General features: G+C 39.9%; 1 protein-coding gene across 3 annotated transcripts in view; it reads left to right on the plus strand.

Moving 5' to 3' along the window:
- ADCYAP1R1 (ADCYAP receptor type I) overlaps positions 1 to 24,644 on the plus strand; it is a gene marked incomplete at both ends in the record, with an annotated part of 117,894 nt that overhangs the window by 38,663 nt on the left and 54,587 nt on the right. For all 3 annotated transcript variants that reach the window (XM_084204683.1, XM_084204682.1, XM_084204684.1), the window contains one exon: positions 20,650 to 20,757. In XM_084204683.1, the coding sequence (XP_084060809.1) occupies positions 20,650 to 20,757 (108 nt within the window). The remainder of the gene's footprint in view (positions 1 to 20,649; positions 20,758 to 24,644) is intronic.

Raw genomic sequence — 24,644 nt, forward strand, 5'->3', positions numbered from 1 at the left:
AGGCCACTGCAGTTAGAAGATTAATGATGAGCAGCAATAAAACTGACCCAATTAATGAGTGATGACTTAATCTGTTAGTATCTGTAGTCATGAGCAGCTGGAAGCTGTGATAACATGCACTCATTGAATTTTTAATGTCTGTAGTACCATGGTTTAAAAAAATCCCCAAAAAACTGTTAAGGAGTCCTCTGAATTATAAGTGAGGGATAATTGATGAGTGAATTATGAGTGAGTGATAATTGATAAATGATCTGTGATGGTGAACTCCTTTTAAACCACTGCTCTATCCCAGCAGGCAGCTCCTGCATTCTTCCATACTGCTGGAAAACAAGAGTTTCCTTGCATGGAGACTGTGTTTTCCTAAAGGTCCTGCAAATGTGTTGTGCTTCTGTAAATGTTGTAGAGATGGAAGAAAAAACACACTGAGCAATGTGTCAAAGTCTTTTTTTATTGCTGCATGTTCTCCTTTTTTATACAGTTTTACAGGCTCCAGTTGGTTAGTAGATTTTTTGCCAATTACCCTGTTGGTTATTAAAATTTTTCTTGTCCATCAAATCTCTCTATTATTTTGTTTACATATTCTTCATAATTGTTTACATTTCTTCACTGATTCTCATGGCATAGATTTAATGTCTATGTAGGTGTAAGTTGTTTTTCACCCAGAAATAGATTGTTATGTTAATGAACTGTTCACACCAGGATTGTTTTCACATGGGAACTTGCAAAGTGCCAGCTTGACAAGACCAGCCACTGATCTAACAGAGCAGGCCTGATTTTGAGGCCTTTCTTTTATAATTTTTCTACCTTACTGCGACATGTACAAATGGGTGAGCCAGGTGTCAGACCACTGGATCTTCTTTACAAAGGCAATTCAGTGAAAATCTCATTTGTTCCTGCTCCCATGGCTTGTTCTGTGGCTGGCTGCTGGATTTTCTGATGTAGCCAGGCTTTATTGCTGCTCCAGACTGTGTCCCTGAGAAAACACAGCAGTGACAGAGAGAGCTCCATCCTTGCTGGAGGCAATGGCACAGTTTGATGGTTTCTAGGATCTGTATTTCCAGGGATGAGACATGGAGCCAGGCAGCACTGATGGACTTTGGGTTTCACCTCTCTGGCAGCGAGTACATTTCAGAGGAACCCTGGATGAACCCTAGACTTTGCCTGTAAATTGCTTTCTAGTGTCCAAAAAGCTCCTGAGGCAAGAGAAATAGAGAATTGCTGTGGAGATTTTTAGGACCAGATGCAGGTGCACATAAACAAGAATGTCTGTATTCCTTAGGGTATCCAGACATTCTGACATGGGGCCTTGAGAATATTTGTGTCTATCCAGACTGGAAACTCAGTCCCCTGAAAAATCTAGGGTTGCAGTAAAACCTTACCTTTGTTAAAAGAAATTAAATCCTCAAGAGTCAGAATACCTGACAGAGCTTCCTAGAAACCCCATGTGCAGTCACCCAGGCTCCCTGAATAACCAGAGATGGAAAATAGAGGACCTCAAAGTGCAGATCATTGTCCAGAGACATCTTCATTTTATCCCTGGAATTACTTTCAAATCTTCAGTAAATACATTAACTTCATGGACTGGAGTGGAAGGTGAGACACTGAAGATGTAGTTAAAGATGTTTCTGGTCATTGCAGCAGATTTGGACTAGATGATCTTTCAAGGTCCCTTCCAACCCAAACCAATTCATGATTCTCAGAATCTCAGTGAAAAGAGATAGGCATTTCCTGAGAAGCTGTCATGTTTTCTAAGAAAATCCTCAAAAAACAACAACAAAAAAAAGGCTTTATTCTTTTTTCTTTTTTTTTCTGGAGGATGTAAACCAAGCTAAGAAAAAAACCCACTGATTTTAGACACAAAGGAAAAAAAAATATTCCTAAAGTGAATAATTCTGAGCGCCTGTTGTTTGTAACAGAGAAAACACAGGATTACTGCACAGCACATCCAGGAAATTTGGTTGTTTTTGTCAAATTACCCAAAGGCAAGGAGAGGACAATAAGCAGGCAATAAAGGACTGTACAGCAAAAATTTATGATCCCTGCTTGAGCTTATAAAAGCCTAGAAGGATGTAAAAGATGCTGATATACACAATGATATAGACAAAATACAGATTTTGATCCTTTCCTTAATTCTTCACCTTTGGGCTTCTGCAGCTAATTAATTCATTAAATATGGCCAGTGAGTATAACAGGATCTACCAATACAGACTGAAATTAGGACTGGAATTAGAAATTAGTACTCTGGACTGTGTTAAGGGCGTGTTTATCCCCCTGGTGTGATGGTAAATCTGTAATATCTGCCCATTTCCATTGTGCCCTGCAAGGGCTGCCCATTTATGATGATGTTCCCTATTTCTGGTGATGACAATCAGGATCCCAGTTCCTCAGGCTTTGTGTTGGGCAGGAGCAGAGACAGGAGCAAAGTCACTGCAGCAGAGACTCAGTGTGTGACTCTGGTTTGTCAACAGCTGGCAGGGCCAGCAGCTGGACTCCATAATCATTCTAACTCAGGATATTCTGGGATTCTGTGAGTTTTCCTCACAGAACTTGAAGTTTCTGTGCCTTAGGTGTTTCCAGCTTGGCTATTGCCCCAAAGCTGCCTCCCCAGTCCAAGAACAAAAGCTACTTTTTGGGGGAGTGACTCATGGGATGCATTTTGAACATCTGCTTTCCAGTGAGGACAATGCTCTCCAGAGTTGCCTGTTCCTCGTAAAGAGGCTGACCTGGAACAGAGGCTGGACAGAGTTAAAGGAAGGAAGTAGGGATTTATTAAAAAAGCTTTCAAAGGATACACCTTGGGCAGCACAAGAGCCTGGCCATGGCTCTACCCAGGATGGACCCAGGATGGACTCCAGTCATGAGTTTTCACACTTTTATAAGTTTTGGTCCATTTCCATATTGGGGTTAATTGTCCAATTCCAGCTCCAGGTTATGCAGTCCCATCCTCCCAGATTGCTCTCCTCGGTTGCTGTTTACACTTTTTGGGCCTGAAGCTGCAGCAGTGTCCTTCATTCTCAAGCTGGAAAAGGATTGTTTTGTGTGACTGAGCTGTGAGGAGAACTTGCTAACACTATGTGAAGTTCAGAGTCACACCCTAAGGCAGTACAGGATCTGGAAAATACGAAAGCTAAAACTTAAGGCATCAGTATATCCCCACAGAAGTTTGAGGGCCATTCAAATGTGGATGTTGGCAATGGTCCATTAATTCCCCCTCTGGAAAGCACATTTGCCAGGTGCTGCTTCCTCTGTTGACAGGAATGGTTGCCTGTACTTAGACCACTGCTGGGAGAACAGTGAAAGGATGGGAGCAAGATAGGGTTGGAAGAAATTCCCATGGCATTCTGTTGATAATTTCGTGGCTTTCTTTTCATAACTTTGATTGGAAGATTTTTCTGTGCCCACTTAAGAATCACCTCTTCACCAGCATTGTGTTTCTGGAGGAACATTCTGACTTTTTATTTAAAATCACTTCTTTTTCTATTTGCCTGTACTTTAGGATCACTTGGAAAATTCTAGCTGTGAATAAAATGTCATTAGACCAATGACTCAAGAGAGTCTTCTTAGCCTGTCCTTACCATGAAATGTTTTTTTAAAAGAGATTTCACCACACACTGATATTCTCACAGAGTGGCTTAAAACTGCCCAACTGTACAATTTCATGTCTTGTGGCAGCTTCCACTACTTCTTAATATACCTCACAAACTTAAGCCAAGAACTTCATTACAGGGAACTGCCTACTCAATAATACATGCAGCTGAATAAGTGGAATAATTTGGACTCCTGACAGGCTTTGCATATTGATTTTTCCTCAGCAAAATAAAACTGAAGCCCAGTAAGTTAAATCATCTTCAGATGGACGAGCAAGTTACAGTGCTGTAACAAGTTTTTAACTGCTCTGTCTGCTAAGTGGTAGAAAAATCTCTGTATATACTTATCTCAGCATGGCAAAAATGAGATAATTCAGCCCTATTTGCCCTCAAAAGCAGCTGCACAAAGTCACATTCATATATTCTGTGCCCATGGCAGGGGAATTGGAATTAAATGCTCCTTAAGGTTCTTTCCAATCCAAATTATTCCATAAATATGAACTCCCCGAGCCCTTAGTAAGCTTTACTTTTTTTTCCAAAAAGTTCTTGGCCTTTTCCACCAGAAGAAAAAGGGAGGAGGGACTGCAGGTCCAATCTTCATTGTATTTTTTTGTGCAAAGGAGGACGAGGGTGGGGAAGGGAGATCCTTGGCTTTGCCCATGAGCTGCTATCCAGCACTGCTGGCTCAGAGTGGACCTGGTAATTTATTCCTGGAAAAAAGGCAGGGAATGAAAAATGTGCAATTCCTTCCCCAAATTCCTCACAAAGAAGGAGGGAAGAGGGAAGTACAAAGGGAAAACTCTGTCATCTGATTTTTCCTGTCCTTTGTAACAGAAATGAAGGAAAAAAAGAACTAATATTTCGTTTTGGGTGTCATAAAGCTTAATATGTGGCAATATTTCCTTCCAGAGAGGAGAATTTTGTATTCTGTGCAAGAAAACAAATTAACTTGGCCTGTGCTGTTCTGCTTCCCAGCTTGAGATTTCATTTTCTAATATGAGTTGCACCACAGAAACAAGTTATCCTCTGGTGCAGGAATTCTTCAGCAATGTCACTCTTGGGTTTAAAGGTGAAATTAATCTCACTTTATCTGGATGAAAGCAGAATATTTGTCTAAAGTGGATGTGTAGGTTCTGCTATGAAAAAATAAAAATTAAAAAATAAAAAGAGGAAAAAAAGTTGATTTGACCAGGCTAGGCTTTATAATTGTTTTAAGAAAACATATTAATTTAAGATACTTCAGGAGGAAGGTAGAAGACTTTCTGCCCTACTGATGTGTAGTCTAATTTTCCTTCATTCCTATCAACAGGAATGTTGAACATTGGAGTCCATTTTCTTCCCAGTATAACCATTATTCCTGCAAAATAGCTGGAAAGGAATAGAATTTAGAAACCTTGCCAACAGGAATTCAAATTGACCTGTTAAAATAAATGTTCTTTCCTCCTTTTTTTCCTTTGTGAGTTTTGCTCCCAGATGCCATGAAGGCTCACGATTTTGACAGCTCAATGAATGTATCATGTCTTATAAATTATTTACAGATGAATCAAAGCAATTACCTGTCTCTTGCACAACATTGTAAACACGGAGTTTAGAGGCATTTTTAGTTTTAACTTGAATATTTTTGAGCCTCAAGCCATGTGGAAATACCCAAAAAGCATCACTTCCCAGCTAATAAAATATTTATAACTATGATCAGCTTGTTTTTTTAAAAAGATCTTTTGACAAGTCACACCTTTAAAATTTTGATGATTCCCTAAGTAAACACATTTTTTACCAAAATGAGAGCAGTCAATCCCCAGCTGGCAATGGAAGGGTTCTGCTGTCAGCAAGAACAGGTGGAATTCTCCTGCTCTCAATCCCATCTCAACTCCCTCTGAATCCAACAGACTTTTTATTTGCTGTGTGTTTCAGTGATGGGACCTGTGCTGGGCTCTGTATTTAGGGAAAAAATGCCCCCCTTGGGGAAAAAATTGTATCACTGGATGCTAGACATCTAAATTATTGGCTAAATTAGCTGATGAGTCTCCCAAGACTCCTTTTAGAGTTGATAGATACAGAGATTTACATCCAGTTTGCATATTAAAAACCTAAATTAGGGTGCCTTAATAAGCAAGCTGAGTCCCACTGAAGGTGTATCCATAATCTCAGAGAGCTGAGCTGCCTATTGCACTTCCCAGTCCTGGAATTCCCCTTATTTTCAGTGTTCATAGAGATTATTTTGTTTTTCTGGCTGGTGTTTGGGTTGTTGGGTTGTTTGGGGTTTTTTGGGAATTTGTATTTTGGGATTTTTTTGTTTGTTTTTTTGGGGGGGTTGTTGTTTTGGATTTTTGGTGGGTTTTGTTTGGTTTTCTGTGTTTGTTTGTTTTTTTGGTTTTTGTTGTTGTTTTTCTTGGTCTTTTTGGTAAACCAAATGGGAACCTTACACAAATAGTTGGGTATTGGTTGAACAATATCATTTTCACCCTCCAAGAGCAGATAGTTGAGTGTTGAGGATAAGCACCTGCAGATGCTTTCCTTATTGATCCTTTTCCTTGCCTTTCTGATTATCCTAAAAGCCATTTCAGACTTCCATGGCAGCTTGCACTTTTGGCAATCAAGCCATACATTTCCTGCTCCCAGAGCTGCTGGAATCGATTGGTTTGTGTCCTTTTGCAGCAAAACAAATCAAAGGGAGCAAGAGTGAAATAACACAAGTGCAAATCACACCCAAACAAAAGGCAAGGCTGCAAGGATCCATCACTGCGTGACCAGCCAGGACCTGGCTGGAAAAATTACTGGACACAGAAGTCAATGCACAAGGAAATGCTTTAGAGGAAAAAAAAACCAATTATTGGAGTGTGTAATGAGTATGCCCAAGCCATATGCCAAGAGTGAAGCCAAATTGAAATAATGAACACAAACAATTAATAAAATGCTCTGAAGGATTGTTGGGCATATTTTAAGAACGTGCCTCAATCCCAGACAGGAAAGGACTTGAGTCTGTTCCAGGTTTTCAGCCATAAAAAATAAAGACTAATGGAATTCCACCCCTTCTCTGCTAACTTGCAAACTGCCCACAGCAGAACCAGTGTTATCACAACTGAATAATCCTGAACAGAATTAAACAGAGTGCTCCCAGTCAGCAAGACCATTTCATAATTGTCCTCATGCAGGACAGATCAGAGTCACTGATTTGTTTCCCATTATTCCACTGGATTGAGAACTGATAAAGAGATTTTCCACTGGTGTGGTTACAGCAGCTGAGCATTCCTGCTCACATGGGTGAGTTTTCCCACTTGGGTTATAAACTGAGTGGCTTTTGTGTGCTTTCTAATTTTTCTGCTGCCTGTATCTCAAATGTGGACAGAGTAATCTACCTGAAGATAAATATAAATACAAACCTATACTCTATACCTGCATAAATACACACCTACAGCTAGGAAAACTTACATCTAACTGAAGTTTACATCAGGATGTAATTGGAAATTTGCTACATAGCACAACATGTTCCTTCATTCATAGAGTATCAGAAAGAAATTTATTCTTGTCTTCATCCATGACACTGAAGTTATTGCTATCCCTGCAAGTCAAAAATTCCCAAGTGACTGAAACATAGAGAAGTTTCTGGATCTTTGTAACTCAAGCACACTGTCATACTTTTTTTTTTTTTCATGCTTAGTCCAGCTAATAAAAATGTCACAGACAATGAGAACTCCCCAAATTCCTTTTGTATACTTCAGTTATGGTTTATTTTGCCATAAAAGGTGGCAAGGAAGGATCACTGTGAACTCCATAGGTCCCTTTAGGATTATTTTCCATTTTTCCATGATGATTCCATATTCCAGTTAAAGATATTGATTAGATGTTTGCAAATTCTCATAGTCATTTATTACTTCATATGGCAGGGTAATTGCCTGCCCACACATATTTGTGAGAAAGACTACAGAACAATTTCCTTCCTACTTATCTTAAACTCTTTCTGATAGGAAGCGGGGGAGAAGGAACAATAAAATACTTATTTCATATTTCTGTTTTAACCCATCTATAAATTTCCTAAATCAACTTATCTCTGACTTATGGCAGCTTTAGACATGGAGAAAGTTATTAGATCTTTTGGAATTAACTCTTTATTTACAGGAGTAAGTCATAAAAAATTGAGGATGTGCAGACTTTTTTTTTTTTCCATGAATATTGTTAAAATCCATGTTATTTCCAAAATACTTCTTCCTTCAATGGAGATAGTGACTTCCTTTTAAGGAGGTACTGAAAAACCCAGCACTGTTGAAGACTTGGTCCATATCTCTGTATGTTCTTGGTGTTACTGCTCCTGTAAATTCACCAAAAATTCTCAAGTCCACTTCCCATTTCTTCCTGTATCCTGCCAGCTTTCAGATAAAGAAAGCCAGACCCGTCACACTCCTTCTGCTCCAAACACAAGCAAAGGGGAATCATCTTGTCTCTATTTATTCAGGTTTTGCATTAGCACAACTGTAATTTTGGGTCTTCCTGTGGTTTTCTGGGCATTTTCCCTTAATGTTTTCCCTGTACCTAAAAATCAGAAATCCTTGTGACACCTTCTGTGCTGTTCATACCATTTCCAATGAGGCTGGATCACATTGAATTTGCAGTATTATTATTTTTTTTTCCACTCTCTGAATATGTTGTGGGCGCTCAGAGAAGTTCAATATGGAAGAGGAGAGAGGCTTTGTTAAACTCTGTGTTAAATTGTGTTCCTGTTCAGGAGCATTAAATGCAGCATGTGCACATCCCCTTAACAGGGCTGGACTGATAATGGATTTATTTCCTTTGTTTCCTCCACTAGACCATGAGGTCCCACGAGCTCTAATAAGGAGTTGTTTGACTCACCACTAGAACAATTTCCAGGACAGATTATGGAATTTGCACGCTGGAAGAAATTAAGTTCTTTAATTCAGTCGTTTCTCATCCTCTGAAGGTTTGAAGGAGTAAACAAGGAACAAATGCCTCTCAGGGGTGTCCCCACTGGCGTCACTCTGCTGACATCAGGAGTGGGTTCTATCCAAGATTGGATAGAAGTTACCTTCTCCTACATTTTCCACTGAGATAATTCTATTTATAAACACCAGAAGAGCAAGAAAGTAGGGAGCAGGAGTCAGAATAGGAAGGGGCAGCTTGATTTTACAATTCTGGCTCTGGAGAGCCATTTAGATTTCAGTTTGTTGTGGTTTGTTTGGTTTTGTTTTCCAGCTGTAAAAAAGAGCAGAAAATCTTTTTAACACCCAGAACTACCCTGAAACAAACAAAAAAAAAAAGTAATAATTTGTTAATTCCTTTTGAGGGATCTTAATATATGTGTACCAAAATTTAATTTAATTTCTGAAATTATCAATCATAGACTTGAGGTCAGTTGCTCTTTTGAGTCATTTATTGCTTGCCTGTTTTCTTTGGTCTGTTTATCCTTTTAGAAACAAGTCAAAATTCCTGACAAATGTTATTGACTGGGCAATTATTAACCACAGGCTTTGCCTGAATAATTCCCATTGAAAATCCTGTTCTTGTGTGTTGGGATTTTTTTGAGACTCAGACTCAGAGACTGTTCAAGGTTTGTGTCCCATTTTAGTCCCACTCCAGTGCTGTTGTGGGATTAGTTAGAAATGAACAAATCAAAGAGAGATGTTATCATTCTTTTCTTTTGAGACAAAAAAGATTTGGAGCTGTGAATTTATTATTGTGAATAATAAAGGCTCAAGGCTCAAGAGACCTGCTGTTAAATTTTCTCCTCATCTCCCTCCATGCCATTAAATCCTGCCTCCATTTTCAAAGGAATGCAGACTCCAAATTACCAAAGAGACAGCCTGAAAAAAATTCTACTTTCTCTGTCTCCATGGCAACTGTTTATCCCAGAGATCTTTCCAGATGTCTTCTTCACAGGCCCATAAATCTCATAATGGGTCAAATATCACTTCAAGGGTGGCAAAACTGTCAGTGGACTGTTCAGCTCTCCAGGTTGGGAAGACCTTTTTACCTTTTTTGCCCTAGCTGAAAGCCAGGTTCACTGTGAGGCACATTAACAGTTGTGGGGACAATATATCAAATATATGTAATATTTTGTAGATATGTATTTATTTCTATCCAGCTACTTCAACACCACAATCAGTTACATGCTTAGATAATATTAATTAAACTATTAACAAAGACAGGCCACAGCTGACAGTGCTCCACCCTGTCAATCCCTTTTTATGGCCAGGTTGTGGCCATAGGATGTGACCAAGGAAAGATGGGGCTGTGTGGAAGAACAACACTTTTTTATGGTTATTAACCCATCTCCTCAAACTCTGCCTTGACTGTGCAACCTTCAGGCTGGGTTTTTTATGATGCTTTTCCCAGAAATTACTCTGATCCCAGCCGTGTAAGGATTAAAATTTGTGGCAGTGTGATGTATGGAGCTGCTCCCTCTCCCCATCTGTCTCAGCCTGGAGAAATAATGAAAGGCTGAGCTGGAAAAGTGCAGGATGCTGTCTCCTTCCCCTCAAAAGGGAGGGAAGTGAGTCAGAACCAATGCTGGGGGGAATGATGGTGTTCTGGCTGCCCCCAAAAATAAGGGAGGAGGACTGTTGGAACCCTGGATGCTGAGAATTTTTTAAACTTTCTGTGTTGAATGGCACAGACCCCCCCAGAGAACACTGCATTGACCTGAGGCCCTGGAGAAGCTTCCAGAATGGAATGACAGAACTGGGATTGTGGGTGTGGGGTTTGAATAGAAGTGTGTGATATCACAGAGTGGGGAACAGAGTTGAAGGGTTTAGAATATAGTAATGGATATAAAGCAGGATGGAGGTTTTAGGTCCTTCTTCTTCACCTTCTCCTCCATATGTTTGGGTGGTTTTGTGTAATTGGATAAAAAAGTCCACTTTGAGGACTTTGAGTGATTAGTTATTGGGTTAAAAGCTAAAATCATTGAGGTGTCATTTCTTAATTGGACAGTTTAGCCTTAAAAGGCCTTGCATAGAAAGATAGTGAGCCATTTTGTAGCTTGTTAGTAGAATACTGTAGAACTCAAGCTGTGCCAAGGGAAATACAGGTTGGACAGCAGGGAAAAGTTTTTCACAGAAAGAGTGATAAAGTTCTGGAATGTTCTGCCCGGGGAGGTGGTGCAGTCCCCATCCCTGGGTGTGTTTAACAAAGCCTGGATGTGGCACTGGGTGCCAGGGCTGAGTTGAGCTGTTGGGGCTGGGCTGGACTCGATGGCCTTGAAGGTCTCTCCCAACCTGGTCATTCTGGGAATTCTGGGAATTCTGTGAACTCAGGACTTGTAATATAGATAAGAAGTAATAAACATCTAAGCCTGAACGTGAAATATCATCTCAAGTGCCTTCAATGCCAACCTTGGCAGGGGCAGAAAAGAAGCTGAGAACCAGCAGGGGCCAGGTGGTCTCCCCGTGGTCCCCCACGTCCCATGTCCTGAGCAAGGCTGGATTGTCTGCAGCTGCTGAGCCTGGCACTGCCTCGGCTTCTGGCAGCTTGGAAGTGTCCTCCTGTCCTCCAGCAGTGATGGGAAAAGAAAAAAACCTGATTTTTTCCATAATTTCACAGTCTCCCTGCCTCCCAAACTGCAAAGCGGGGACTTTCTCAGAGAGCACCAGCCAATCCTTTGTATTATATTTAAAGCAGGTTTAAAAAAAAAAAAACAAAAACAACAACTCTGCTTGATTTCCCAGCTTATTGGCTTTTTACTCTGCTGCCTAATTAGACAAAGAAATGTCCCAGAGATTTTGCCAAATTGAAGTTCTCCTTTAAAACTCTTCAAAGCTCACCTAAGGCCAGTTGGCTGGCAGCACTTAAAAGATTCTGAAGATTTTCTTGGATGAGGTTTTCTTGGCAGGTATCAATGCAAGAGGAGCAATAAGTGTGACCTTAGAAATAAATATTCTCTGACTGCAAAGAACTAAACAGCTTTAAATGCAGAAAAAGAATTCTCTGATTGTAAATAACAGCTCCTGTGATTTAAAAGCTGAACTTTGCCATGTATGAAATCTTCAAGAAATAAAAAATGTATAAAATACAGCATATTTATTATATATTTTAAAAAATATTTCAAAATTTTTATAATATATAAATGATTAGATATATTATTATAAAATATTTACATCATATAATTAGGACAATAATATGCAATAAATGTGTATTTATAATTAAAATGTCTTGAATTTATCACAAAGTCATATTTTATAATAGTATTTTTAAATATAAAATTGCATGTTTTTATATTTTATATTTAAAAATATAAAATAGTATATTTTAAAATATAAAATATTTATAAATAATATTCATTTTATTAAAATAATGTGCTATAAAATCCAGTATTCCTATCAAAAACCTCAGTGTTTTAAGTGTTTCCCTTTTTGTTTTTAGTATAATCTATTACTAACACAGTACATTAGGAGTGATATATCTCAAACAATTTTTTCTAATGTTCTCTTTTATTAATTAAGGTGATATTTTTCAAAGTTCTCTGCAAGCAGTGCTGCACTTGAATCTCTGAGAATGTCATCCCATAAAACAAGTCACTTTACTGACAATGCTGCACCAGTAGAAATTGCTTTGCTGGTTTATAAGTCTCTTTACATAAAGAATGGATTCTAAATAATCCTAATATAGTTCTGAGAAACTTTATACTAAGGACAGCTGATGGAAAATATCAAGGTGGGTCAAGTGCTGGTGAGTTGGATCACGGTTTATTGTTCTTCGCATAACATTTTGGTAGAGAAACTTGGACTAAACCTTTGGAATTCCTCTGATTGCAGCTGATTTAAACTTAAAATTAGGCTTTCTCTCATTGCCTTTTCAAATTAGGGAAAGAAAATAAACATCTCCAGCTGATAATTTTAGAACAAGTTGCCCAGAGAAGTGGTGGAGGTCCCATCCCTGGAAGTGTTCAAGGCCAGGTTGGATGGGGCTTGGAGTGATCCCTCAGGTTTAGATTTTATATTTTCACATTCTGTGCTGCTTTAGTGTGTGGGTCTGAGCTTCACATCAGGGGATGCTGAGCTCTCTGTACAGAGCAGGGAGACAAAACAATTCCTGCTCCAGCTGGGCACCAAGGACAAATGAGCCAAATCTCAGGCCAGGAGCACAAACCCCGTGGGCTGCAGAGAGAAAAACAAGCAGGGTGGGACTGCAGGGGCTGAAGCTGGGATGGGACAATGAACTGCAAGGTGCAAATGGAGCAGAGCTGATCCCAGGGAGAGACCCCGTGCCCGGCCGGGCATTTTGGGGCCATTTTGGGTCATCTTGGGTGCAGCCCTGGCTGGGCTCTGGGGCTGCCCAAGGTGCATCCATGGAGGAGATCCTTTGGATAAATCCCTGCTTTATTCTTTAGCTCTGCCCAGCCTCTGTTCCAGGTCAGTCTGCACAAGGCATCAGGAGCAGCCTGGGATAGTGGGGGGTGTCCCTGCCCATGGCAGGGGTGGAATGAGATGATCTTGAAGTTGCCTCCCAACCCAAACCATTCCATGACTCTTTGATTCTGTGATGATTAGAAACTTTCTTTCTGTGCCTCCACAGTTGTCTGTTTTCTTTTGTTGTTTTTTTGGTTTTTTGGGTTTTTTTTGTGCACTGTAAAAGAAATGCAGAATTTCCCTTAGAGGCACACATAAAGCTTTTATGCTGGTGAGGTGAATGAACACCAGGTTAGACAGCACAAGGTGCTTCTCTGGGCAGCAACAGCACTACTTGGATAGAAAAAAATACTTCCTGATGTATTAACTGGGCTGAATGACCAGATGAAAGAACAGACCTGGTTCTCATAATTCCAAAATTTATCAGGAGCAGAACTGGGAAAGGAAAAAAACCAACTTTTTCTCTCTTATAACTTACTCTGAAATTCTGGTTGATGTTACATTTCTGTTCTGTTGTGGTCTGGACTTTCAAATGAAACTAAAGGATCTGAGAACTCCAGAATGGTTTGGGTTGGAAAGGAACTTAAAGATTGTCTCATCCCACCCCCTGCATGGGCAGGGACATCTCCCACTATCCCAGGCTGCTCCAAGCCCTGTCCAGGCTGGCCTTGGACACTTCCAGGGATCCAGGGGCAGCCACAGCTTCTCTGGGCACCTCTTCCAGTGTCCTACAGTAAAGAATGTCCAACACCTTATCTATCCCTGCCCTCTGGCAGTGGGAGCCATTCCCTGTGTCCTGTCCTTCCATGCCTTGTCCCCAGTCCCTCTCCAGCTCTCCTGGAGCCCCTTCAGGCCCTGCCAGGGGCTCTGAGCTCTCCCTGGAGCCTTCTCCTCTCCAGGTGAGCACCCCCAGCTCTCCCAGCCTGGCTCCAGAGGAGCTCCAGCCCCTGAGCATTTCTGTGACCTCCTCTGGGTCCATTCCAGCAGCTCCACATCTTTCTGTGCTGGAGGTGGGATCTCACCAGAGCAGAGCTGCAGAATCCCCTCCCTTGTCCTGCTGCCCACCTTGCTTCTGGCTCTCTGGGCTGGGAGTGCACGGTGCTGGGTCTGACAGAGTTCCAGGGTTGGTGCCCAACTCCAAGCACCTCCAGGAGCAGCATTTCTGTGACAGGAACTCCTCAAAGACACCTGCACTTTGAAATGTCAATTACTTTTGGAAATCATATCCCCATAGCCAGGCCACGCTCAAGCCCTTATTTATTTTGGTATTTTCCCAGATTTATGAAGGAACAGAGAGCTCCTATCTCATATTCCCCTCTCTCTGCAAGGCTTTATATGTAGTGTGCCCTTTAGAAGTTATTGTGCACCACATAATTCAGTTTAATATGCTGGTTTGCTACATTACCTTTCCTTTGATATTACTCTCCTGAAGGCAATACGACCTTGAAGGTGATATTTTAAACCAATAAAGGAGGAGAAGAACTGAAAATCAAACAGAATACTGTAAGCCAGAAGGGTGGATTTTCATCTCAGGCCTTTATTTCCCTACATGAAAAATACAGAAGTCTAACATTTATGTAATTACATTTTTTCTTGATTTGCCAAGGGAACAAATTTTATGCAAATTCTTGTCTATTACCTCCTGTCTGTGTATGAATCCATAAATTTCATTGCCCATTGCACTGTTATTGCTTTGTTCAGGCCCCCATTTTTGAAAAAAGGGGTGTTGGATGTAAGAAAAATGTCAAAATAATAATTTTGATAGAGAAGGAGACAGGCAGGAATTACCCACATTATTTAGAGGAGGGAATGAGTAAATTACTCATAGTGTAGTGAGTAACTACACAGGAATTTGCCATCCAAAAAAACACCTCTGTTTTGCACCTTCTCTTGCCAAAACGTTGTCAGGGATGAGAGGAAGTATTTTGCACTAGGGCAAGATGAGGACATGGGAGGGTGCTAAGAGGATGTAAAGAAGATTTTAGTATAGAGAATGTCCATAGGAGATTGAGGTATAGGCACCATAGGAAAACAGGACATAAATCTACAAAGAACCTAAGAAAACAGGACAGAAATCCACCAAAAAGAGAAGTTTTTACACAGTCCTGGTGACACAGTGACTCCATGGTGATGGAAGATAACAGGCATTGTTCTCAGGTGGTTCCAAATTGGGTCCATTCCTTCAGCTCAGTGAACTTCCCATAAGAGACTGTCTGTCCTGGTAACTCACCCTGCCCCACTGGAGTCCCTCCAAGGGGTTCCTAACCCTAAATCCTGTCAGGTCTCCCAAGTGCTGGTGCAAAACAGGGCAATTAACTCGTTAGAAATTCTTTTCTTCCAGAAATCCTGAAATTCTTTTCTCTAGAAATTCTAAAATTTGGCTTTCTCTCATCGCCTTTCCTAACCAGGGGAAGAAAACTTGCATCTCCAGCTGATAATTTATCTTAGAACAGGCTGCCCAGAGGAGAAGTGGATGTCTTCTTCCCTGAAAGAGTCCAAGGCTGGGTTGGATGGGGGAAATCTGATTTTATATCTACCCACTAGTGAACTGTGAGTCTCAAGGCAGTTCTAGACAGAGGAGAAAAGGAGTATAAGGGACTGATGCCTAAAGACTTTTAGCTTTTTTATGTATTTGTGGCTTTGTAGATGTTTAATATCTAGCTGTAGATTTTCTAGCACTTTCTTCCACTTTAGAAAAGTAGTTACCCTATCTCACACATTCTATCACCTTCCTAAAATTCTGTTTAGTATCAGGGACACCTTCCACTATCCCAGGGTGCTCCAAGCCCCATCCAACCTGGCCTTGGACTTTTCTAGATGAAATAATCTGGATGTAATTTCTAGATTATTATTCTAAATGTAATTTCCTAATTCATGAAACTCATAAAAATTGTGAAAATCCGATGCCATGCCCGCTCATAGCGATATTTTGTGCACCTGAAAGCTTTCATGAAAAGACTGCTATTGATGTTACCAATCCTAATATTGTTTTGAGGGTTTTTCTTCTGATTCTGAGCAACAAGACCATCAGCAACTTCAGAAGAGCTGTTTATCACTGCTCTCTTGCCAGCATGGCTTGCTTTGGGGACTTTTTTTTATTTTTTTCTCCCTCTTGGTGCTTGTCCAGAAATTTCAGGCGAGTGGGAGCCTTTCAGCTGCCAGGAGTAGCAGGTTAGGGAGAGTGTGAAATGAAAAATGGGAACAAGGTTTGTGAGGACCTCTGTGGAGGCAGGATGACTAGAATGGTTTTAATGCTGGGTAGGATTTTTAAAATGCATCAGAACGCTCTGCAATGATAAATAATTTTAGTTTCCTTGTTAATAAATGTTTCTTTCTTTTAAAGAGCTGCTCTTTCTCAGTGGCTGACAGGTCAGATCCATCCTTTGGTGCGTGAGGCACCTCCCTCAGCTTCAACAATGTGGAATTTAAACTTGGGTGTCATGGGCTTTGCATGAAATTTATATAAAATCCACACTCAGAAATTCACATAGAAATTCTTATAAAATTTACATAAACATTGTGCTTCAGCAGAAAGGACTCTGGTTTTGAAGTACAAGTACAAAGTGGATCCAGTCCCAGGGAGCTCACAGTCTGAACAAGAATTTTATTTCCCTTCTACAAGTAGAAGTTTGAGGCAGAGATGTAGGGACTGACCATGGGGGCTTTTAAAAGCAGCCTGTGGTTCAGGTTGCTCAGGGACATGTCCCAGCCCTCAGCTGGACTCCTTTTCCCAGGCTTGGGAAGTCTCTAAGGAGATTGTGGAGCCACTGGTGATGCCTCTAACCAGAGAACAGAGTTGGCTCATTTCTATCCCAAAAGACCACACAGCACCTGTAGGAAATACAGACATTTTAAAAAACCATTTCAAAGGCAGCTGTCTAAGCTTTTTCTTACCCTCTTTCTACTGAGTGTAGTCAGTGAGGAGATGCAAGCCCACTTCACAGGGTGATTCTCCACCAGGGCCACCTTAAAATGGGATTATTCCTGTCTGGAAAGTCTCTCTGTCTGAGCTACAGAGGAAACTTTGCTTTGCTGAGTAGGGCAAATGGGTAAGGAAAAAAAAGATTAGACATCTGAAGTTCAGCTAATCCAGATTTAACCTATAGTTGCATGATGTTGTGTTCCCTCAAAAGTCAGCAGCACAGAAGAGGGATCCCAAAGGATCACCCATCCCTCAGAGGAGAGGGATGAATGAGTGGAATACCTGAATAAGTGGAAGCACTTCTCTGCCCATCCTATGAAGCCCTTACCCAGGACCAGCTGCCAAGTTCTGCACCACTTCTGATACCTGGGCTGAATTCCACAGTGTTCCCCAAATTCCAGCTGCAGGTTGCAGTGCAGACACGGGAAGGCAGGATTTGTGCTTTCTGCAAACAGCCTTGGGTTGGGCCAGGGGAGGTTTAAGTTGGGTATTGGAGAAAATTTCTTCACTGGAAGGGTGGTCAGGCATTGGAACGTGCTGAACAGGGAAGTGGTGGAATCACCATCCCTAAAAGTGGTCCAAAAACATGTGAGTGTGGCACTTGGGGACAGGGTTTTGTGGTGGACTTGGCAGTGCTGGTTTGGCATTCTGAGAGGGCTTTTCCAACCTTAGTGCCTCTCTAAATCTGTGATTATTTTGATTCCAAGATGATCCATTAGCAAGACCACCATCTGCATTTTTTTTAATTCCGTCCCACATTAAATCTTGTTCTTTACAACTATTCCTTGTTATTGCTGATTTCCTAAGATGCTAAAAAGTTGGAAAATTTGTTCACCTTCAATTGGAGGTGTGTGAGCCACCTCTTTCCAAACCTTCTTGGGCATCCCTACGTCACTGGGCAGTGGGGAGACCCCGTCAGTGCCAGAGGAGACCCTGCTGGGCAGTTTCACACTCAAGTCACTTTGATTTCCGTGGGCAGATTTCTCCCAGCAGGAATTGCTGGCTGCAACATGGTTTACAAATGTAGGGAGATTGAGCATGCTGCCCTTTATTTCATTTAATTTATTTTTGTTGTTGTCATCCTTTCTTTGCTCTTTTAAATTATTTGTTTCAAGTACACTTTTCCAATGTTCTTATTGATGGGGAATTCTTTACAACCTCCATCTCTCCCCTATTTTAAGGCAAATTACTTGACTTGCTGCTTCTCTCTCCCCTCTCTCCCAGTGTCAGCACATCAGTGTTTTCTAACACAATGAACTTGTAATTTCTTTTTAAATGGGGCTGGTTTTTATCTCTGCATGGAATTACCACAAAATCAGCCACCTGCTATAACTGAATTTCATCCCCACTGCCATGGGATATTTATATTCTGGATGTTCCTATTCTGCAGCCTGAGGATATCCTTGCATTTCTCTGGTTTGCATTATCCTTTGCTGGATAATATTGGAAGATATCTATGTTGAATTAATAATAAGAAATAAGAAAGTTTTTTCCTATTCCCATTCAACACAGTTAACTCAAGCAAGACCAACAGGTGTTTCTCCAAAGATCTCATTAACCACTGATTATCTCCAGCATCCCTTGTAAGCAAATGTCTCATTAACGTGGATGTTCACACATAATTTACTTTTGTGCACAGTGCCACACTTCAGTGGGCTATAAACCTGCTGCTGCACATCCTCAGATTTACATGGAAAATGCATTTCCTGCTGCATGGACACACACAAGCTATCAAAGATCATAAAATCTAACAGCACTCGATGTGGTTGTGATTACCGTCCTTAGCGCATAAACAGTATCAAAAAATTGTAAAATCAGAATAACCTGAGCTGGAAGGAACCCACAAGGATCATTGAGTCAGCTTCTGGCCCTGCACAGGACACCCCAATGTCCCCACCGTGTGCTGAGAGAGCCCAAACCTTTCAAACCCCAGGTTTGGAGACTTTTAGAAATATTCTAGTGAATTACAGCATTCATGGGGGGAGATCCTCATCTGGCAAAGGAAACAATCTGGGATAGGAGTGGGAGAAGAGAGGTAGAGGAGCAAATGTAAAGGATTCCTTTATTTTATTGCCAGCTCCTGTGATGATTTAATGAGCATTTTTGCCACAATTTTGTATTTTGGTTGGTCTTGTTCTTATGATGTTGAACATCACAACAACGTTGTTTGACACTGACCTAATCCTTTAAACACAAATTTACTCAGAGCTGCTCTACTCACCACACATGGTACTCTCAGCCTTCTATTTTTATGAGAAAAATAAAACATAGGACTGGAAAAAAAAAATAGGAGTGGATTTGCTACCACTGAAGCTGATGGGGAAACAAAAGACACCAAATCCAGTGCTGAGAACATCCCTCCTCCACTGATGGGGACCTGCTGAATCACCAGAGCTGGTGGAGCCCACACAGCTTTTAGGAGCTCATCACCCACATCTCATTATATTGGATCCATGCCAGGCAGAAATACTTGGAAGTATGATCTGCTTTTCCTCAAGGTTTTCTTTCCCTTGGCACGCAGTCAAAGGGAGAGAATTTTGACAGAAAACCTCATAGAAAATCATGGAGCTGGAGGCTCTTTTTCAGTGGATAGGATTATTTGCTCAATCTCAACATCAAATGCAAAAATGCAGTGGAAATATTTAGGTGTGGTTCTTCTTTTTTTTCCTTCTGATGCAAAACATGATTTTTATTTGAGATCCGCTCATTAAGTATTTTTTAAAAAATATTAGTAGGAAATTGGAGATATTTCTCTGAGTTTTTGTGTACACTATATAAGCCTACTAAGTTAGTAAGCTGGTAAGATGGTGTTTGAAGAATTACAGGAAGATTTATTCTTCTTGAAAGCCAGTTTTTCACACCTCTGGCACAGAGACCAGAAAGAAGCAGGAGCTGGGTTCCTTTACTGTATTTACAAGAAATTTTAAATTAATTTTTCTTATATCTCAGGAGAAGACAGCTCCCACCCATAGTGACATCACCTCCTCTTCCTGCATCCATGTAGCAGGAAATTGGGATTTTTTACCACTCAGACCTTTGCTTCAAAGTTTGTTGCCTGAGGCATCATCTTTGAACTGTTATTAAAGACTTGCATCTATTTTTAGCTTATGCAAGAAATCATTAGAGGTCCAAAAAATCCTCTTTTGACATTGTGAGTTTATATTCTCTCGAGCAAAGACTGGAGTCAAAATAATGAATTATGTTAGGACAGTTCTATTTTTTTTTTAAGAAAATAAGTGGGATGGAAGAGTGAGTTTGTCTCACATATCCACAGAAATGGCAGCAGGATGAAGCAGAAACTGCTTTTCAGTTTTCAGACAAATTCCAAAATGAGTGAGTTCCCAAACCTTCACAAGGATTAAAGCCAACAGAAATTCATGGAATTTAATCAAAGATATGATCCATAAGGTTTTTGGGGTTTGTCTTTTTTAATTAACCCAGCCCTTCTGAAAGACAACTAAATGGCAGCAGGCTTCATACTCAAGGGAAAATTTGTTTCTGGCACATTGGAATGATTTAATTGGGACTAAGGAATGGCATCTTCTGGGAGAAAAAAGTCTGGCCATTACTGTGTGATGCCACTAAGGACTTTATGCTATTCCTATAAATTAAAAAAAAAAAAAACAACAAAAAAACCCAGGGAAATTGACACTCTGTTATTCTTAACAAGAATATTTTTACTTAGAGAAGGAAGAAGCAACCACGAAGCTCAGCAACAGTGTGAGGAAAGGGATGGATTTCCACCACTAACATATTTTAATTTATCCCTCCTTCTCCTCCACAGGTTGCCCAGGAATGTGGGACAATATCACATGCTGGAAACCTGCGAGCGTGGGAGAAATTGTCTTTGTCAAGTGTCCTGCACTCTTCAGATTTATCATCTCAGAGGATGGTAAAGTATTTTCTCTTTCTTCTTCATCTCTGCCTTGTAAAGCCTCGTGGCCAGCACGGGTGTAAAACCTCACTTAGATCCTGAGACATCAAAACCTCTCCAGCTGGGCTCCAGTTATAAATAAATCAGAGAAAACCAGGATATTTGTGTGTAGATACGTGAGTGTGCACGGGGTGGGAGGGAAGGTGTGAAAAAGACTACACAACATGAAAATATCACAAATTTGAGCTGCTAAAGGGAATATTCTGCCCTTGGGTCTCACTGAATTCAGTGGGGACCCAAATCTTTGTTTGGGTCTTGGGGATCACAGTTGGAATCAATTTTAGGAAATAATTAAAGTGTAGAGCAGGTTCTGCTTGTGCTGAAGGAGAGCAGGCTTGAGACGAGCAGTGAGGAGCTCCATGCTGGGGTTCAGGGGGGAATTAAAGATTTCTGGAGAGAGGCAGAAGTTCCATCACTTTTTTGTGTGTGATGATTTTTTTTTGATGTCTCATTAAACATAAACATAAACATAGACATAAACATCCTTCTGTCCCTGTGCTGGTAATTAACACAGATGGGTTCATTTGCTCCCAGCAGCCACTGCAGATCCCTTAATTAGCACTGTCCTTCGAGGAACAAGTTCATCACCGTGGATCCTTTTTCCCAAAGTTTATTTTACCAATTAATTATTCATTTACAGCCTTGAGTCTAAAATCTGCTTTTTTTTTTGCACTGCCACACACACAGAGAACCATTTTTAGGAGACAGTGTTTCATGCACAGCTCCAGGAATTCTGAAATCCTCACTTTTAGCACATCCATTCCAGCATGCCTGCAGGCACAGGCATCACCAATGTCATCTACACCATGACCCACTTTAGAAATAAGATTAACTCAATTTGACCTGTTCCAGGTCTTAAGTAAATGGTTACCTGTTAATGGATAAAATACTTTTAAATAGAAATATTTTTTTTTAATTTGAATTAAATTATTTAAATTAAAAATTAGTTTTTTATTATATTTATTTTATACTTACTGTAACCAAAATTTTATAGATTTAAATAAAATCAAGATTTTTATTGTATTTATTATATTCATGGCTTCTATTTATTTAAATAAAGATTTTATTTATTTACATAAAATTGTTTAAAGAAAAATAATGCAAATTGCTTGCATTAAAATATAATTTCTTTCAATAAAAATGATAGACCCTTTAGAAGAGCAAATAAATAAACATTATATTCGATGTTATATGATGTATTATATGTTATGTATATTTTATATTATTGTATAATATATAATATTATATATTATATATATTATCTGTAATATAAAGTTATAAATTTATATATATAAGCTCTATTTATTTATTTATTGCTCTATTTATTTTATCTATGTAAAATAAAGGGCTGAAATAATATTTTTAAATATTTTTCCCAGGATTTACAGATCTCCTCACGCACTTTACTTCTCATTTGGCCTGTGGCAGGGTGACAGTATGACCCTAAGGAAGGAATATTCCATCCAGTGGAAACATATGTCCCATTTCTTCATCTCCTCATGGGATCCCCAATAAAAGTGACAGCTGTCACCTCGTGTAGGGCTAGGTTTGAGGGGATTTTTGACATCTGTTCACCAGGAACACACCCAAGATTCACCATTCATTAGATAAACAAATAAACATTGAACCTGGAGTAGCTGGAAATCTCAGCAGATGTGGCTGGGATTGCACTGCTGACCCCAAGGTGGAATTATCAACATCCCCATTATCAACATCCCAATTATCAACATCCCATTCACTCTCCTGGGTGAATCAGCATCAGTTTTGCCATTATTGCTGCTAATTTTAATTAGCCAAGGGTATTTGTTCAATGAGGGTTTAATGAAAAAAGTCACATTTCATGATGGTTTTCTAAATAATGGGTTATTGCAGAACTATAATGTTTCTAAGGCAGGGATAATCACATTTTAGGGATTGTTACAGTGTCCTCTGGCTGCTGCTCTTTTTCTAGAATATGGAGCTAGGCTGGGCATGGACACTAATATTTATTAATAGCAAAATCATTCCTAGTACAGCAACATTTTTATATGGCCATAGATAATTTTTACAAATGCAGCAATAACTTCAAATTATACTTTTAAGAAGTTTTTGTTCTGAAGCCCCTGAAGGTACAACATAATCCCAGGACAATCATGGGGCGTCCTGATCTTAAAGAGTGGGTGGGAAATATCTCACTTGGCTTTGGATATTTAAATTTAGATGTGAATTTATGAAGTGATCACATGGATTTCTGGTTCAGTAAATAGAAATCAATGGGCTCTTGTAGAAGATGCTTTCTCTGAGCCCTCTCAAATGCTTGTCTGGAGGTGGACAAAGTCACTGCTTGTTTTGTGAATTTCAGAAAGGAATCTGCCTGCCTTGACTTGGATGTCTGATTTCCATATGGAGCAAAATGGGAAAAAAATAAATGAGACTGCAAAAGAAAAATAAGAAAAATTAACTAACTAAGCTGTCATCTAGAGAGATGCTTTTTGGAAAAATTAGCTGTGTATTTAGCTAAAAATACCAGCTGTTGCTGGTTTTAATCTGCTCTGCTTTAACCTTCACTGCAATTAAACCAAAGAGTAATTTTTGAGCTGCTGTCAACATCACGCAGAAAGTTCAAAGTGAAATTCTGTGTGCTTGGCAACCCTCCCTTCTAAAATTTCATTTCACCTCTCCAATCCTCCAGAATCAGAAAGAGTTTTTCATTCCTTTCAGATGCAGGCTGTGAACAAAAATATCATTCTCAAAATCTCTCCACTGGAGATTCCTTTCCTCCAATGGAAAAAATCTTATTAGTTCCTGAGTCTTTTCTCATCTTGTAAATTAGGGATTACAGTGCCTTTCCTTCTAGATAGTTCCCAAAAACTATTTTTTTTCCCCTCTTCCACATGGATTTCTGGGATTGATATCCATCAGTCATTATTTCCATCAGGAGCTGTCACTTCCATGACTTCTCTGCTGGATGTCATTATTTCTCCAGTGCCTTCCCAGCACTGGCTCCAGAAACACCCACTCCACAACAGGACATATTTAAAGCATTCTAAGGCATATTTGAAGAGGTAAAAAGAAGAAAACCAAGCCAAGCTGTGATGTTACCTTTAGGAAGGACACAGCAAGACCTGGAGATGGCCCTAACACAGTGATCTGCACTCCCAGCTGGAGAATTTTCTCTTCTTTGCCTTTTTTTTTTCCAGACAGATGCGATACTGCCTGGCAATGGAAATCTACAGAAGCAAAATCAGTGGCTTTTTCTGCTTGGCACTGTAAAGCTGAAATATTCTGGAATGCATAAACACACCCAAATGAAACTCAATAACCAGATCAGAAATGAACATATTTTCAGTCCCTTGATTTGCAGTAAGAAATAATACAAAGGATAATTGACAGTTTCTGAGCACTGCCATATGGTCCACATTTGGAAAATGCTTTCATTCACAAATCCAAATAATAAATATGAGCAGCTCTTACTGAATCTTCCAGCAATTCAGGTAGTTTATCTGGTGCTCAGTTTAGGATGCTCCCTGCTACATTTACCACAAAACATGGTTCATTGTGTACAACAGAGAAAGTTCTCCTAATTTTTACCAAAGGCATAAAACCTATCCTATGCTGACACCAGGATTAAGGGTTCCTAATTAAAATCCAGTAGAATAAAGAATGTAATCAGGTATTAGAGAGTTTAAGAGGGAATTACATCCTGTGCTCACATTTCAGAACCAAACTCTTTGGCTTGTTGCTTTTCTTGGTTGAACACAATCAGTGCTCAGGCAACGAGCTCTGTTATGCCAAGAAATTGGAAACTGTCACTGATCCCATTTAAAACACAGGGAAACACTCAAGTGCTTTGTTGTACTAATTAA

This window comes from Fringilla coelebs, assembly GCF_963513975.1.
Source record: "Fringilla coelebs genome assembly, chromosome: 1".
In the NCBI taxonomy this organism is placed as follows: Eukaryota; Metazoa; Chordata; class Aves; order Passeriformes; family Fringillidae; genus Fringilla; species Fringilla coelebs.